The sequence below is a fragment of the Labrus bergylta genome, chromosome 8, assembly GCF_963930695.1.
Source record: "Labrus bergylta chromosome 8, fLabBer1.1, whole genome shotgun sequence".
NCBI lineage: Eukaryota > Metazoa > Chordata > Actinopteri > Labriformes > Labridae > Labrus > Labrus bergylta.
The window spans coordinates 16451630-16469558 of record NC_089202.1 but is presented as its reverse complement, the minus strand read 5'-3'; the positions used below and the strand labels follow the sequence as shown (position 1 = coordinate 16469558).

The 17929-nt window shown below is 39.6% G+C and overlaps 1 protein-coding gene across 1 annotated transcript; it reads right to left on the bottom strand.

Moving 5' to 3' along the window:
* Window positions 1-154: 154 nt before the first annotated feature.
* On the bottom strand, window positions 155-17000 carry LOC109999123 (glycoprotein endo-alpha-1,2-mannosidase-like protein). The gene is made up of 4 exons (XM_020654056.3): window positions 15965-17000; window positions 13227-13336; window positions 2384-2460; window positions 155-1076 (listed from the first exon to the last, which is right to left on the bottom strand). Exons 1-4 carry the CDS (start codon window positions 16476-16478, stop codon window positions 440-442), a joined length of 1338 nt encoding a protein of 445 aa, XP_020509712.1. The 5' UTR covers window positions 16479-17000; the 3' UTR covers window positions 155-439.
* Between the last annotated feature and the right edge of the window lie 929 nt (window positions 17001-17929).

The window sequence follows — 17929 nt, the reverse complement described above, 5'->3', positions numbered from 1 at the left end:
TAATACATTAGTCACAAGTGATTTGTGTGCTCCAGTACTCTCTTTGGATCCTGTCTGAGAGAAGGAGTCCACTGAAATATATCCTGAACGTGTAAGTTCCGTCTCTAAAAGCACCCACACCCATTTATGGAGTGGCTCAAGTGAAAGAGTGTCCTTTTCTTTTTTTTCTTTTTTTTTAGAAAATGGAACAATTCTGCAGAATTCAGCTTTACCTGAAAACAAACTTTGTGTCACCAACACAGAGTCGTGTTCTCTCAGATCAGCATGTGTGCAGATTTAAACACGCCTGCAGAAACTCTCCCATAGTCAAGTCATTCAAAGTTAAAAGCATGTCCTTATGCACTCACATCCATACAGATCAATCTCTACATTCACTTGACTCTTTCACGTAAACACACTTCCACTAAAGCATGCTGTGTTAAGTCACTTTGATGAGCGCTCACATGAGCCACTGCTCCTTCTCCTTGTTGAACTGCTCAGCCCAGTTCCGAGTCAGCTCAAGGTAGTGATCGGGTCCATGAGGCTGATAGTCCAGGTACACACGGGTCACTGTTTTTTTAGGCACCGCCCTCTCTATCTGCGTCCCCTCGTGCCATTCATTAAAAGACGTGATGGCGACCATATCGGGCCTCGCGTTCAGCGCCGCCTGCAGGGCCGTCTCATAGTAGCGCCCGTTCACCCTGTTGCGCATGTTGTGGTTGTTCCACGGCCGGATGCTGGTGTCGATGTAACCCGGTCCGACGCTGGGGATGAAGAGCAGGTTGTTGCCGTCACAAAAAGCCTTGATGGCCTTCCAGTTCTGATGAGAGGAGCCGAAGGAGAAACCGTTGGAGGCGAAGTACGAGTACATGCCGTCGAAGCCGCCCGCGAGGATGTCGTGCTTGTGCCGCTCCTCCACAATCAGGGCGATGAAGATGGAGTCGTAGGCTGAGCCGCGCACACTGTGTGAGCCGGTGGGAGTCAAGAACTCAGACCAGGACTCTGGTGGAGTCAGGTAGGAGTCGTAGACGTAAAAGAGAGGAAGACTCTTTCCTGTGCTGGTAGTAAACTTGTAAAAGGCTCCATGGTCACCGTACCTGTAGAAATAAGATTGAAGAGAAATGATTGGACCATTTTTGTGCGAAAGCGATCAGTGGATTTATTTTGACTTCATTAAACTCAGAGGCTGTGTTGTTCTTCACTCATGAGCAGCAGGTAGATGGTTTTTAAGCCTTGATAGTGAAAAAGTGGGAGCAGTAAATGTAAAAACTTCTAGACGAGTCTGACAATAGAGAAGCGAGCAATTATCAGAGAATAATTTGTTGAGGTGTAATCTCTTAGGAATGAAGATTTCTTGTGTTACAAGATGACCGTACACAACGAGGACCAAGAGGTGAGCATGCGTCAGGAAGGAAAGATATTCTGGAAAATTAAATTTGTGACAATCAAACTATCTGAAACATTCTTCTGTGTGATTTCTAAAGGGTTTCTAAGGTTTCATTTAATTTCAACAAGTAGAGGTTTTGGTCTGATGGCTTTAAAAACAAATTATTGTGATCATTTCCGCCGATTCAAGCTACATTGTGCAAAACAGAAGCAGTGAAGGTCAAATTCCTCCTATTACAAATAAAAGTATCATTAAAATGACTGAAGCTGAAATTTTAGGGGGAAATGAATGGACAATATTACATGAAACCAGAACCAGTACTTTCAGGAACATTGCATAAACAATCATATCTCGTGAAAGCTTTGACTGTGAAGTGTTTATTTTGTTAAAATGTTTATTTGTGTGGATTTTTGTGCATTTATTGGAAAGACAGGACATGTGGAGTTAGAATTGGGGAGAGAGAGTGAGGAATGACATGCGGGAAAGGAGCCAGAGATTAGATTTGAACCCAGGCCGTCCGCTTTAAGGACTACGGCCTCTGTACATGGAGCACGCGAGCTAACCATTAGACCACCGGCGCCCCTGTAAAATGTTTCTGATGAAAGGGTCAGAGAGTAACTGACTCAATTTCTGCAAATTGAAAAGGACATGCACATTCTTTTGGTGTGCATCAAAAAGAGAAGAAAATGTGTCAGTCTTCCACTTTTCTTGGCAAAATAAGACTTTATTTGGTGTTTTTAAGCACTTTAAAATGTAATGTCTTTGAGGGGTTTGGGGAGTGGAGTATGTATGTACTCCACAGCTGCCTACTTTTCAAACCAGAAAAGTATTTTTTGCCTCAAAAACCTTTTCATAAGTCATGACAAAACTGTCATTACATAATCAGAAAAGCTTTTATCTGAAAGTGTCTCGGCTTTGAAACCACACTTTTTTTTTTTCCAACTGTGTATGAAATCTTGATTTGATTCTGTTTGACTGAGAGATAGAGTGTGCAGCCCGACAGCCAGACAGACCTACCTGTCGATGATATATTTGATGTTGTCATGCACAGTCTGGTCGTTTCGTCCTCTGTACGGTTGGAGGTGAAATGCAACCTGGGAAAACATGCAGAAAGAAACACACCTTATTGGTTTCCATTAACTGTGTTACAGCTAATTAAAAAGAAAAGAGAGACGACGGTCAGCACTCACAGAGGATCAACATTTAATCTCTAAAGTAGGCCTCTCAGAAAGAGGGAAACAATAGGTCAACTAGATGCATATTATTTTAGAGTTTTAACTTTTCAAAAGTGCAAAACCAGCTAGTCACGCATTGCATGACATCAGGCGTCTCTTTTCTCTACACTTGTACCTTGTTCCAGATACTTGTTTACAAGTTTTAAAACAAACCTATGAATAAAAGAGTGCAAACACTGACTTTGGTCGCCAGTAAACACGGTTAGACATTCAGACAGATCCTTTTGGACAGGATGTGACTGTGAAGGACTAGTATTCAATGGTTAATGACAAATTCGTTGACATTGTTTGAGATGGGTTTTCTTTTTCACACATAGTGGTTCTCCTCTGGAGATAATAAACGGCTCAGTTAGAGGCGTACAAATGTGTAATTGATGAACAGCAGCAGCAGCAAAGGAACAAGGGACCTGAAGTGACATGTACACAAAAAGTGCTTAAGGTGAATATTTTAAGGCCCGGCCAGAGAGTTCAGTGAGTGTGAATTATGTATGATCAAAGTGAAACACTTTCCTTCTCAAGCAGTGGAAACCCAAGGGAAACAATGTGAAGGAACAGTGCCTTTTTTTTTTTAAACATGATGCAGGCCAACAGCAACTTAATGGATGTAAGATGTCACAGAGTAGACTACATGAGGCGCACCTAAAGTATTTTTGTGCGATTTTGTCTTATTCAGGACAAAAACTTGAAACGTGAAAGTCTGCATTATTCAGATGATTGAGCGAAGTGCTTACTTCCCTCCTGCTAACAAGCTCACTATGACTTATGTTAAGATTTGACTTTTACCATCTAAACCATATCAGCATGCTAAAATGTGCTACTCAGCACTAAGCACTATAGCTGGGCTGATGGGAATACCATTTGTTTTTGTTTTTTTATTTAAGGTATAAACCAAAGGCTCAAATAATCATGATGTTGAACTGATTATGACCATGAAACATGAAACTGTCAGATATTTAAAAATTCATCCACAAGGAAACCGGAATGTTTGTATAATTTGCCTGAAAATTAGAAAATTGATACATTACTATTGTGCATTGTGTTGAACTAGACTTTGGTTTGTCTTTCTTTGCAGCCTTTTGCTCGACTTGTTCTTAGATTAGCTACATCATCATTTATTTACCACTGATACAGTATATAACACAATGGATGCTATATCTTCTCTAGAAAGAGAAAAAAACAGATGCACTTTGACCTTTTGTTGAGGATGTTTTCCTCATACATGATTTATTTACTGTCCAGCTAGCTGAGGTCAGCGCTACTGCACGTTCTTGTTGTTGCTTTGACTGGTTTTGAGTCTACCAGTTGCACGCAAAGGCATTTTGGTCTGCATGCGGGGATAACGTCTTGCAAAAACAAAAACAGAATTGAGCTTCCAGACAAATTCCCATTCATGTCAGGCTAGCATTTTATACTAGTGGAGACTTGTCATTGACAACAACCAAAGCCTTCTGGAAACACAGTGAGGGTCAGGGCAGCTCTGAAGTCATTAGGAGTTTCCCTATAGGTATCTTGAAAGTCTGAGCAGCTCCCAAAAACTTTTTTTTCGATCCGTTTTACAGCTCAATTGAAGATATTTCTCTCTGAATGTGTGTGGCTGACAGACTTGAGTATGCAATCCCTAGAGCCTTGCAACCAACAAGGCTGAGAATGATCTTAAATCAAGTGAAAACCTGCAGGATTAGAGAGCATAACTCACTATCCTAAACAAGGACTTTGCGAAGACGAATGATCTATGTGAAATATTCTGGATTAGGGGCAATGTTTAGGAGGCGAATGATGCACAGCACTCTAAAGTTGTTGTTTTTTTGTTTTTTTATGAAAAAAATGCTTTGGGCAGCTTTGAGCTTGTCACTGTGACATTGACTATAAGTGTGCTAATGGGTGAAAGTGATGTTTGGAATAAACTAAAGCCTGAAAAAATGTTTAACAATGAAGATGTCAAGGGAAAAACAAGCCTGAAAAACAGCATTACTTATTCCACTAATGGATATTTTGAGTGTTTTTAAGTGTAACATACATTTTGATAGTCTAAGATGCACTGGGCTGGAAAATCAAAAAATCAATAAGCAAAAGACAGAGAGAGAAATATCCTGGCAATCTAATCATATCTTGGCCTGAAAACAGTGTTTATGAAGCCCTAACTCTCTGGCCTCTCGTAATGTCTTGCTTCTCGTAATAAGATGAAAAATATGAACTTATTCTGGAAAACTGAGTTGGTATGAGACTAGTCATCTGGCATACTGGGCATTTTCCTGTTGGGCTGACGCAGTATAATTTATAACTCATCTGTTTTGATTTTATGAAGGATAAGCGTTCATCACAATAAGGCGCAGACATGTTTTGGGGAGCCCGCATACACAAGAATCACATTTTTTACGCTTTCTTACAACCACTAATCTAATCTACTTTTATGTAACCCAAGAGCTGAACATTAACCATCTCAGCCTTTTTTTTAAGAACTCTGAAACAAAGATGTTCAAAGTGACTATTTAAGCTGATGAAAAACTTGCAAATGCACTTAAAGACGATGTTTCAGTACCCAAACAATAGCTTTTTAGTTTATTACAATACAGTGATATGCACCTATCTTATAAAATTGATGTGCAGGGTATTTATTAAAGATATATAGAACATAATATAATATGCTACATTTACAAGTAAAGAAAACTACTTTACTTGTTCTAGAAGAAGCTAGAACCGTTGTGTTAACAAACGACCCACCTCTGACAAGGCAGAGAGCCGATCATAGTTTAGGATTTTTGGGGTGGCACCTGTGGTGGCCAATCAGATTTCAAGGGGGGCCAATGCCACTCCTGGCCGCCCTTCTAGACACGCACTATGGGAATTGCTTCTCAGCTTGGTAATGCTTTAGGGAAATAATGTAATAGACCTTTTAAAAATCAACATGGATAGTGATAACTTGATGATGTTTTTGCAAATTGTCAGGGGCCGGTTTGAACAACACCAGAATCAAATTTTGTTCGCAGTCCAGCCCTGACTCATTGTCATAAAAGCTGTTATTGTCTCCTGCTCAATGCAGCAGATCACAGGCCACAAGAAAACTCAGCTCATTTTGCAAACACACCGGCCCATTGCTCTGTGGTAATTTGTAGGTAAATGAGACAGAGTCGACGCACTTTAATACCTCATAAACATCGACAGCAAGAGCCTGGAACACCTCCAGCATGATTTATGCTGAGCAGACTGGAATTTAGTGCCATGTTATGCAGAAACACTGAGGGAGGATGATGAGCCAACACGGAGAGAAAAGGTCCAGACCTTCATAACAATGAGATCAATTTGAACTAAGTTGAGAACATTTTCTTATGCAGGAGTGTCAGCATCAATTCTATGGTCCACACTGGTGGAAACTCATAATAACAGAAGGTCATGTAAGTGTAAAGGAAGCTACACGGTACATTTGGGAATAAGAAAGAGTGGCTGATCATGGGGCACCCCTGGGTCTTATTCCCCTGTGTACATGCAGCTACATGGCCTACTTACTTGATAGAACTTTTACAGCCCCTCAGGGTGCAGATTGTTCAGGGAGGCAAACTGAGTCATGGGACCAATGATGCACATTTCCCCTCTACTCCCACCCCTCCTGCACCCAGCTTCCAATACCCCCCACACTGTCCCCATCAAACCGCCCCCATCCTCCCCTAGGCAGAAAGACTATTCTAGCTCCTCTTCAAGCTAAGGTCGAGCAGCAGCACTACTGTGGAGGCTCCATGTGATCTGCTCTCCGACTACAAAAATACAAACTACACGAGCTGTGTGTGGGTGCTGCTGGAGAACTTATATAATAAAGAGTACATTGCTTTTCTTGTACACCTTAACCCAGAGAGGGGCCGGTGTGTTTTTAGCAGTGTGGTGTGGGATTGTTAGTATGAAAGTTGGATTTGTTTCTGGTGAGCTACTTCTGCTCACGTTCACATTTATCTCGCTTTGAGCTTATCAAATATGTGTTTAACTGGAAAGTTTCCTGTCTAGAGTTGCATATGCCACTATCAGTAAATACAGCCTCCCCAATATTGGAAAAGCCTCTCTATGATAAGAGGTAGTGAAAAAATACATTTACCAAAGCTGAACTCCATCTTCCTCTGCTACATGGTCAGATATCTCTTATGTTTTATACCTAACATGTTTTAAAGCTAAATCCCCCTTTTTCTTTCCCTGTGAAATATTCACATTTTTGAAACTCAGAGCATAAACAAAACGTTATCCAAATCCTAAACCTATCCATACTTAATTAACTTCAAGCTTTTAGTAGCCAGCAAAGCAATATTTCAATAGAAATTGTACTTTTAGAGCTCAATTCATTACAGGCAAGCTCAATGTGCTTTACAAGGAGGGTTAAAACATAGGAATATGGAGCAGCGATTTTGATCAGTAACGAGTTCCTTTTTCTGCAGTTATCTAAATGTCTTAAACCTTCAATCTACTAGAAGGTCCTTACTTTATTTCAAAACAAAAGCAGGTTTGAATTCAAAGAGTAAGTCAAGAACTCTCTGTTTGTAAGACATTACAAAATTTCAAAATCAAAGCCCATTTTATTTTTAAATGCAAATAATTAAATACATGATTAATCACGATTAAAAATGTAAATCGTTTGACAGTCCTCATGGAATACAAGGGAGCAAAATTATGAATAAGTTACAGAAATCAAATCAATAAACCAACAGGAATCAGATACACCACATAGAAGTCAAACATTCAATCACACAAAAAAACAAATTAATGATAAAAACATAGCCGTACAGCCAACCACGTGGTCATATATACACACAGTGACTTATTGGTATGCTTGGACAATAGAAGGGTTTAGAGTCTAGCTTAAAGTAGAGACAGATGTGATGGACCTCAAAAGGACCCCCCCCCCCCCCCCCCCCCCCCCACCAGGCTTAGATCTAATTCTATGGGTACGACTAAAAGACCAGAAATTTACTCCTAAAATGAACCATGAGTCTTTGTTGTAATCTGTCCATTGAAGAAGTGCTCTTTTTCTAAATAAGCATGATTATGTTCCACTTTAAAGATTTCTCTCATCCTCCTCCAGATAACAAATCGAGTGAATGAGGTGTTAGTGGAGGCCAACAGACCTCTACACCTCCATAACTCACTCCCACTTAAACCTGTGCTGGCTTCACTATACACACTTCTGAGGTCTCAGGGAAATGGTTAACAAATACACTTTGAACAAAACCATGTAACATATACTGACTCATTTGGACAAACATCACATCAATTAAACTTTAAATTCTGCTTCACTTTATTTTAATAACAGAGCTGCGATGATTAGCCTTGACATTTGTTAGAAAAGAGAAAAAAGATAAATAACTACAGCAAATACATTTATTGAATGTATGTATGTCCGGCTCCAGCTTCTCCCATTAACCTAGGAATGTCATACAGTGATATTTAGGGTACTATGTTCACATTTTTGTATGTGTACATGTTAATAAAGAAAGTTACAGTACAATTCTATTATTTATAGAAAACAGGTGCTTTGACTGAAGTGCTTAGGCAAACGCACAAGATATATTCTACAATTCACTTGGCAGATATATACATATATTTTTTTTTTACTTTTCAGGACTTCCTTAGAGTGCTCATTTTTCGGCAAGTTATTTGAGGCTGAAAACATGATTTTCTTCATATTTGACGAGGATTGACAGCTGCCACTCTTGAGTAGTTCTCTTTGTGAAAAAGCAAAGCTACGAAGAGAAGAAAAGCTTATCCTATCTTATCTTATAACGTAAAAATGCTTTGGTGTAATGACAGACTCAAAAAAAGCTATTGCTTTAAAAAATCTGCTCTTTAAATGACAGAAGTGTAGCCACTTTGCCTTTAAAGTATTGCAAATAGGTGTATTTCCTGAATTCAAGTCTTATTTATATATTTATTTGTTGGCTGTTTCCACTTCTCCTGTGGGACCATCTGTCCTCCTCACTTGGGTTTCCCTCCCTCCTTTAGGCCTGCCTTTCAGCAGAAAAGAGCAAAGACATTTTTCAAGATTGTATCTTAGGCAACGTTTGCATCAGAGTTCCAAATGACCAGAGCCAAAGCTCTTTAACTTGTCAGCGTTTTTCTGAATAAAAAAATACAAAAAATATGCAAGAAGAAGCACAGCAAGATAAATGTCCATCTGTGCAGAGGGAGTGGGAGGAGTTCATCAAGAAAAAGGAGAACCTGGAAGCAAACATTACTCTAAGAGGATGCTCGGTATATGCTGCACTTAACATGCTGCTTTGGTTTTCCTCGCTCTGCTGTCTGATTAATATACTTTAAATGCTCTCATAAGATGAAGAAAAGAACCTTCTCGTGTTTCTGAAATGCTCGGTTGATTTAGAGACAGAGTGCGTCACAGTCTGTTTGACTACACATGTTTCCTTTACACTTGTTATGAAAATGTCATGCTTGCTGGCTCACTGATGACAATAAAACATAGCATTAAGTTCAGTCTATAAGATCTTGTCCTGACACCATCATGTGTAAAACATTATCAGCTCAGCTATGCATGGCTAATCTGAGGGTTCTTGATTTGCCGGCGGAGAGGTTCATTATTTCTTCGCCTGCAGCCACACAACAAATTAAACAAATGTGGTTTCAATGCTGACAGACTGGCCTGACAAACCTTCTGTCTCCAATCAGATTTGTTTATACGGAGGAGGACGGCAATGTGTATCACATCTCTGCCGGAAAACAAATCATCTTTATCTTTACATCAGGAAACACATACTGGCATAGTATTGAATTTATTATATGAAACGTCTTTGATTCAAGATTAACTTTATTGTCTCCCAATGTTATAAATTTGTCTTGGGCTGTTCACCCATGCTGCAGCCATTTAAAGACAACAATCAACATCATTCACATTAAACATAAAACAATGGATTTAAGGGCCCGACCGATTTTTGGGGCCAATACAGATATGGATTATTGGGGTGAAAGAAATCCGATACCGATATATATATCGGCCGATATCTTTCTGAGATCTTTTTTTTTTTTTTTATCTGTAGAGAAAGATAAAGATGTACACATTTTTTTGTTGATCCCTCAAATGCAGTTATAAAACACTCGTGGAAACACTATAATGTGGAAAACAGTATAATGGAGATGAGATGATCACTCAACTGGAAAGTAACTGCACATATACTTGAATCACCGCTTGACACTCTGGAGAGTGATAACGCTTGTTGTAATCCGTATAGCACAGAAACGGAACTGCTATTGTAATAACAATGTTACTCAAATGTATATATATATATATATATATATATATATATATATATATATACATATTTGACAGGTGAATAAATCTAGTAATATCGGCACATATCTGTGATAAAATTTGCCAACACAGATAGTTACTGGATATGCTAATATTGGCCGATGTTATCGGCTTGTCAATTAATCTGTTGGGCTCTAATGGACATTATGAAATAATGTCCAGAAAAAATATAAAAATATAAAAAACATCAGGTTCTCAAAATACCTGTGCAAAAATACAAAGATGCATTATAGTCCAGTGCCTATCATGTTTTATTCAGCACTGTTTACAAGCCTTATAGACACAGTGATAAATTAATGTTTAAATCTGTTCAGGAACTTCTCACCAGTGGGTTGAAGCTCGAACTCTGTATGCAAACATGTGATGGGTCACTGATAATCTTACTGTCTTGCCTTAAAGTACTATGTTCAACAACAGTATGTAGGGAAGTGTGATGTTTGGCTCTCATAATTTTCCATGCTGTCCGAAAAAAAAAAAAAAAAAACTTTAAACAGTGTTGTATCTTTTAACTTTTTTTCTAGGTCAATGGAATTTAACCTGCATGAATAAACGCCTTAGAGAAATGCAAATACTCATGTATTGTGCTGACTTTAAGTTTTTTGGTAAAACTGGTGCTGCTTTTGTTACAGTAATCCCAAGAATTCCCTGTTCTCCTCCTAAAAAGCAAAAAGGGTCCAGTGTCTCTGCAGTGTTCAGGAAGTGATCTGGTACCTCTCCAGCTACCAGACCAATTTTCCAGATTTGGTCCACACCGGGACTTGAACTGCCAACCTTCCTTCCAACCCAACCCAAGTCCAGACTGAGCTACTTCCATCATTAGAGGACATGTATCTAACTGGGACTCAAATAACCAAAACATCTCAACAACATGGTCCCTGTTTGTCTATGTATTTCCTATGAACATCAATTGAACATTTTAGGATTGTTTTAACCATGTATTAGCTGATGTTTCTTTCAGTGTCTATAATTGGACAGAAAATAAAATGAAAAAAATGCTCTTTGCATGTGACGCATTCGCTTGTCCAAACACCAAATATATTCAGTTTTAAATGATATGACAAAGAAAAGCATCAATCACTTGATGTTAAAGGCTACAACTACAGCATTGTTTCACAACCTGGGGTCCTGCCCCCCCTGGTTTTCAAATGAAATATTATTATTGTAGGAGGGGTGCAAGGCTTTGTGTGCCTCGCACCTCTGCAAGAAGAAATTAAGAATGTTGTTTTTTTTATTACTATGTATCTCTTGTTTTTGTGTGGGTCCTGGGGCGCTCAGCTTATCCTCCATACAAGTAGGGGGCTTTAAAGGAAACAAGGTTAGGAACCACTGATCTAGAGAACAGTTTGGCTTTCTTTTTAATCTCTGCTTTAATGTGTTGATACTAAATGATAATAATGATCCTTTATCAATAAATCATTTCAGCTCTAAAAAGCAGATCAACTCGAACAAACCCTTAAAGTAATCCAGATGCTTTTATCTTGTTCCCCTTTCACATCAGCTAGCATATTACTCTTAACTTAAAGATATAGTGTGTTACACAAACGCTGTTGATGCATTATTAATGGCACCTGCTATAACATAGAAAAACTCTTACAAGCCTGTCCCTCTTACATGTCATTTCAAATTGATTTGGAAAGGAGGTTCACTTTTAGTTCTGAGATGCTATCTGTATGAGCATAGAGACATGAACACATTATGTATCTGTCTTATTGTTTATGTAACAGACTTTTTAGTATTTAAGGTGAAAAAAACGTTTAAACTTAAGAATCAGAAGTGATCAGTGTGTCATTCTGTTCATTTAAGACTTACACATGTCATCAAAGAATGTGTTGTAATCTCTCTCTTTTCATCGCTGTCTTTATCTAGAGAGAATCCAACATGAATAGAATAACATTACGGGTCAGCATTTCCTGTTGAAGTTAAGTAAGCTTTTGATTCAGGGGCAGGCTGCAGGGAACCAACATGGGCGGCAGTTATATCCGACAACATGCCATTTTCCAACCTAATTGGCAATTGGTCATGTGGTTCTGCTCCCCCCTCCCACCTTTATGTGCTGCTGATGATTATTCAGGCCTCACTGAACAACTGATCCAGCAGCAGCAGCAGCAGCAGCTCTTTGACCTGTTTTTGCTCTAAAGCCGGAGATGTCACTGCGGCTGTAAACATCCTGAGTCAAATCCCTAAGTAGCAAAGACATCTACATAGGAGGCAGCAGAGTGAGTTCTACAGCTCTCAATCTTACTCTCCCGTGACAAAAAGAAACTGCAGCTTCTGTGTATAACTCACCAAAGCACACTGGCCAGTTTGAGATAACTACTCTGAGCAGTGAAAAGCTCTCAGCTACAACTCAATGAAGCATTAGCAATAAGCCATGTCTGTATCAATATTATTTTAGTAAAGCAAATAGATTGTCAAAATAACAGACAGGTTTTGTGAATAAAGTAAGTATGCGCACATCAAGCGGACTCGTTGTACTTTATGGAGTGCCTCAAGGCTCTATGCTTGGACCACTTTATTATCTCTTTACATAAAACTTTTGTGTCACTCTGCCAGAAATTGAAACAATACTTATTGGTATGCAAGTGATTGTGTTTTATAGCTCTGGATTTTCTTTCCCAGGTAGATTTCATAAATGCAGACTTCCCACACAAACTAAGTAATCCATGTTTATATTTTTACAGATCGGGGGAAAACTATACAACCTATTTCCAATTGGAAAAAATACAGGTATTTATATGTTAAAAACCCTTTGAAGAAACTTGGTCTATGGTTTGATTGTTTGAAGAGAAATACATTTACACTTTTCAAAGGTTTTAGATGAATTTGTTTTGCACAAGTGCCTCCATCTGTTAAATGGTATATAATAGCACATAGCACAGAAATAGCACAGAATTGTGTAGAATTTCTAAAATGTAAAAAAATTATTTGGTTTGTATTCCAAATTGTGAAAGCTTTGTCCATTACGAGTTTCTCTGACATTTTTCATTGAAAGAGCCAAAAAAAAGTTCAACTTGCAGTCATTATCTCAGATTACAAGACATATATCATCTGTCCAGAGTTTGAACAGGGATGGCAAGAAAAGCCTTCTTGTTTCTGTTCCAGCCACTTGGAGCAATCTCCAAATGGAAATCAAATTAATGAATATGGCGTCTCTTGCTGAATTAAAGAGAACAGAGAACTTTTGACAAATGCTTATATTCTTAATTGTATCTTTTCTAATCCTGTCTCCATTATTTAAGGAAAGTAGGTTTGTTTTATCTTGGATTTTTCCTCCCATTTGTTTCAAGTCTTGCACACTTTCACACAATCAAAATGTGCTGATGCCTTTTACCTTGAGGTTGTGTCGATAAGCAGCATCCAGTACAGCTGGTACTAAATCCTCAGCGGGTTCCCCGTTATCGTCAGCCAGGCCGGGAGGATACCAGGACAGGACCAGGACCCCTTAAAACACACACAATTCATGAGTTTGATCATCTTAGCTGGACTAAATACATTACAGATTAGAATCTGTGTCTACAATGTATTAAAACCTCTGAGACTTCCCTCTTACCCATTGTTCAAAGAATACATAGATTACACAGTTTGCAAGAAATGCTGATAATCCTGCAGGGAGAAATTGGAGCTGGAAACCCTTTGCTTTCATTAATCAACAGTGAGGTTTTCATGTAGCTCTTCGGACAGTGTTACAGACTCATCTGATACCGTGAAATGAACACAGCCAGTTGCACTTTTATTGGACATATTATAAATATCTGTCCTGGGAATCCATTAGGGTAATTACCACATGTTTTGTACAGGACTCAAACAGATGGTAGGGTAGCTAGGTGTTAAATGGATGGGCAGATTATGAGACAAATAGGCCCCACATAGAGTGGGAATTTGAAACACAAAAAAACAAAAACCAGCCCTTTGTGTTGTTCTTGTGATCCTAACTGGCAATGCCTCTGGGTGGTTTGTGTTGGTTCTGTGTCTTTATGTGGTTGTTTGGGGTCTCTGTGGTCTCTCTGTGTCTTTGTTGTTGTTTTGTGTCTCCTTGCAATCTTTTTTGCATATCTTGTTCTGTTTTATTTTCTACAACTGCATCTTGTCATGTTGTTGTTTTGAGGTTCTTTGATGAATTTCAACCCTTTGTGGTGATTCTCTATCTCTAAGTGGTAATTTTTCCATGACTTTTGCACCTCTTTGATGTAATTGTATGTGTCATTTCCGTGTAATTGCATGTCTCTGTAGTTGTTTTGCTTTTGTTTCACATTGCTTTTAAGTAATTTTGTGATTTTTTTTATTTTTATCTGAAAAGTTTAAACTTGTGGTTGTTTTGGTCCCTTTCAGATTGTTTTGCTTCCTTTTTTCAATGTTTAGTAGGTCTTTGTAGACATTTCATGTACTTGTCAACAAGAAATATGTGCCCACACTCCAAAAAGAGGCTTTTCCCCTGATGCCCTCTGACTCATTTGGTCATTGGACATATGTCTGATAGGCCTGTTCAGTAATCCATGCATAGTTGTATGCACAACTGTTTTTTTGTACCCTAATATATACATTACATGCACCGATGTCCAGCACTTGACTGATGAATTTGCATCTGCATCTTTTCACCATATATTATGTCTTGTTTAAGTGGAAGTCTCTCTATGTGCAGCTCGAGTGTGTGGCAGCTCATAAATTCCAACAGTAAAATGCAACCTAATGCTCTAATGCTGGGTAAGAAATGACTTCATATAAGCCAAAGGGTGCCTGGCACCAGAGGTTCCTGGCACTTTAAGGTAGTTAATTAAACTCATGTCAGCTAGCTGTGAGGCTGTGTGGGATTACAATACCCAACTAAGTCTTTAAGAATATGGCCACAGCTCTTCATTTTATTTATGAACCCCAGTAAAGTGGAGGGGAATCAGTCGTCAAGCCAAGTGGAACTGTTTCGAGTTTGGCTGCATGGCTGGGTTTTCTAATTTAATGGATTGTTTTAACTAGAGATTGTGAGCCGGCGCTCCCATAATCCATCTGTCGCTGCGATGACCAGACTGGATGGATCGTTTGGTCATCATTCCGGATGGTGTACAATAACCTACTGAGCCGCCGGGCAGAAACATCAGGGCCTATCATGTGTTGGCTGCTGATAGCTGCATAGACCAGGCTGTTACACGATACCCAGCTACGGGATTCTGCAGCCTTTTAGGAAGGCAGTACTAGATTTTAAGAACACTAACAACATAAAGTTCAATACTTTATGAGACATCTGAAAAACTGGTTTATGACTGAAGTCCTTAGCATGGAAATTAAGGACATAAGGATGATTTATCCAAATATTTAAGTCCAAAATCAAAAGCAAATCATATCACAACTTTTTCATTTAGAGTACATTTTTCACCGTAGGGGTTTTAAATCTGGTCTGTCTTCATTCTTAAGATGTGTGGTTTCTTTAATGAGTTGAGTTGGTTTTTGACTGTAAATGGAGAGGAGATGAGAACACTGGAATAAAAATGATATTCCATTAATGTTAAATATGTTTAGATATTGCCTTTCAAGGGAAATGTAGCCTAATGACAGGTTATTATAGCTTTGATATACCTGATTTTGTTGATAAAAGTAATGATCCCAAAACAGACAACATTATGTAATACAAATTCATGTTTATTTTTTTAAATTAGGTGTCATTGAAAGATATGCTTATTGATATCCTGACACCAATTTCAAGCTGTTTAGCTAATCCTTTGGGACATCTTATGTTTGTTAAAGTACATTAAACTAAGCCACACTTTAAAAAAAAATTTGGCTGGATTCTGAAATGATGATATTCAGAAGAGTAAGTCTACTTATTTATGAAGTCTACAGACGTTGCTCTGAAGATTACTGGGGCTTTTAATCTATAGAGTTTGTCTATTTGCTGTACAGGACAGAGCGCAGCAGAGATGGAGGACTTTGGACTGAGCGTGAGGAGCTGTCCGGTGGTTGTGTGGTGCTGAAATTTTTAAGAGCGTAAGTGCAGCAGTTCTGCGTTTACAAAGGCCAACTCTCAGCTGGTTTTTCCACCTCTCAGAAACCTAGCGTGCCCGTTACATCTCTGAACTATACCTGCTGCGGAAGCCCCAATCTGCTCCATGTGGGACTCCAACACGTCCGGGTCTCTGGAGCTGTACGGACTGAGCTCGGGGTAAAAACTGGAGCCGATGTCCTCGGGGGGCATGTGCCTGCCTCTCGGATAGCTTGATGCGATTTTCGGGTCCCAGTGTGGAACCAGGATGTGGTCCCAATGAATGTATTTGCCGTCCATGTGCGGGGTGCCGTACCAGGTGTAATAAAATATATGAACATCGTAAAATATGGTCCCCTCGGGGCCGGAGTTGGACAAAACTGCTTTCGTGTTGCTGCCTGCAGGCTGTTGGGCTTGACCCGGGGGTGAGGTGGCGTCCCGGGACACGGAGCGCCTGTCCACCTTCCCTGCCATCATCGGCAGGGGGTCCAAGCCCGGCGCAAGATCCGAGAAGCCGTCAGTGGGCTTCAGAGTCCTCAGTCCCATCATGGTCCCAAAGATGAATATGGTGAAGAGAAGCAGAGCTATGCAAGCTTTTCTCCGGAGTCTTGCCATGTTTGACCGGACAGGTAAAAGCTGCAAACGGCTCGGACGAGACAAGGAGCACAAATAAACCTCACTGCCCTGGGAGTTATTGAGAGTTCTCCTCGCAGCCTCTACGAGCTGTTCTTCACCGTGTCCTGCACTGCTTCCAGAAAAGGTCAAATCCTTCTGAGTTCATAGCTCAAAGGTGGTTACATGATTGCAGTCCAGCAGCCAAACAAACTACCTGGGGCAGTTTGGGGTAAAGTTGCTAACTTTCTTCTGCATCCTCAGATCCTTTTTTTCATTGTGCTAACATTCGTATTAAAAACTGTGAGATATTACCGCAACGGAAACTAGTCTGTATGTCCTTCAGCTCAAGTAGGAAAAGCTGGAAATGTCGTCCTTATGTTGTAACAAGGCGGATAATCCCGATGTTGTTCCAATTAAGTCGTTTCCTCACTGATCCCCATATAGTCACTCTCCCCCTCCCCTCTCTCTCTGTGGATCTCTCTCCCTATTTGTCTCTCTGAGCTATTCATTCCTCCAGCCGGCTGCCTGTCCCGCCCAGAATCGGATCCGTCCACCTGACACCGGACACATGATCGGCGTCGAGACGCAGCGTAATGTTCTCCGCTGCGCTGATGGTGGTGGTGGTGGTGGTGGGGGGGGGGGGGGGGGGTCCAATTGGGTTCTTCATTACACAGTCCATTTTGGATATCAAAGGGGCGGGCTGATCTGATTTGTTTTTACTTATTTGTTGATGGCTGCGGGGAATAACGCAAACCCAATAGCCTATAGGCCTACGATCAAGAAAAAAAATACATTTTACTGTCTGCTGATAAAAAGCAAGATAATGTTTGATTACAGTTTTTTCACTCTTAAAGAAGGAACATCAAAATGACTCAAAACAGAGTCCATTAATATCTTATCTTATCTGGAGTCACACCGGTCAGTTGTATAGGCTAGCTATATATATATATATATATATATATTTTTTTTTTTTTTTTTAACTTGATAAAGTTTGCCTGGGTGGCTGGGTAACTTGCTGCCCTGCCAAGTTCAGAGTTATACTGACATCTAGCGGCAATTTAATAGAACATACGTGCACTTCACCATGCTGCATTTCACGTAGGCCTATGTTGGGAATAAGACGGCCTACCTTTTAAAATGTTGCATTTTTAATGATGCAGGGAACAAAAAAATCTTAAACAAGTGAGGCAAAAACGTATTATTATTTTATTATCATTGTCATGTGAGGCAGGTTATTATGACATTTTCTATTGGGCCCACTTCCGGCTTTGAACAAAAAGTATAGGCTACGATACAGAAGGTTTTCCTGGAAAGCCACATGTCACCAAAAGGACGTCAGCCTTTATTAGTCAATTACCGTGTTACAGCTTGGCTTGAGTCCAGCAGTGAGATCCAAACCTTTTGGCCTACTGCCAACATAATTCACCACTGTGAATGAGTTGACTTGCTGA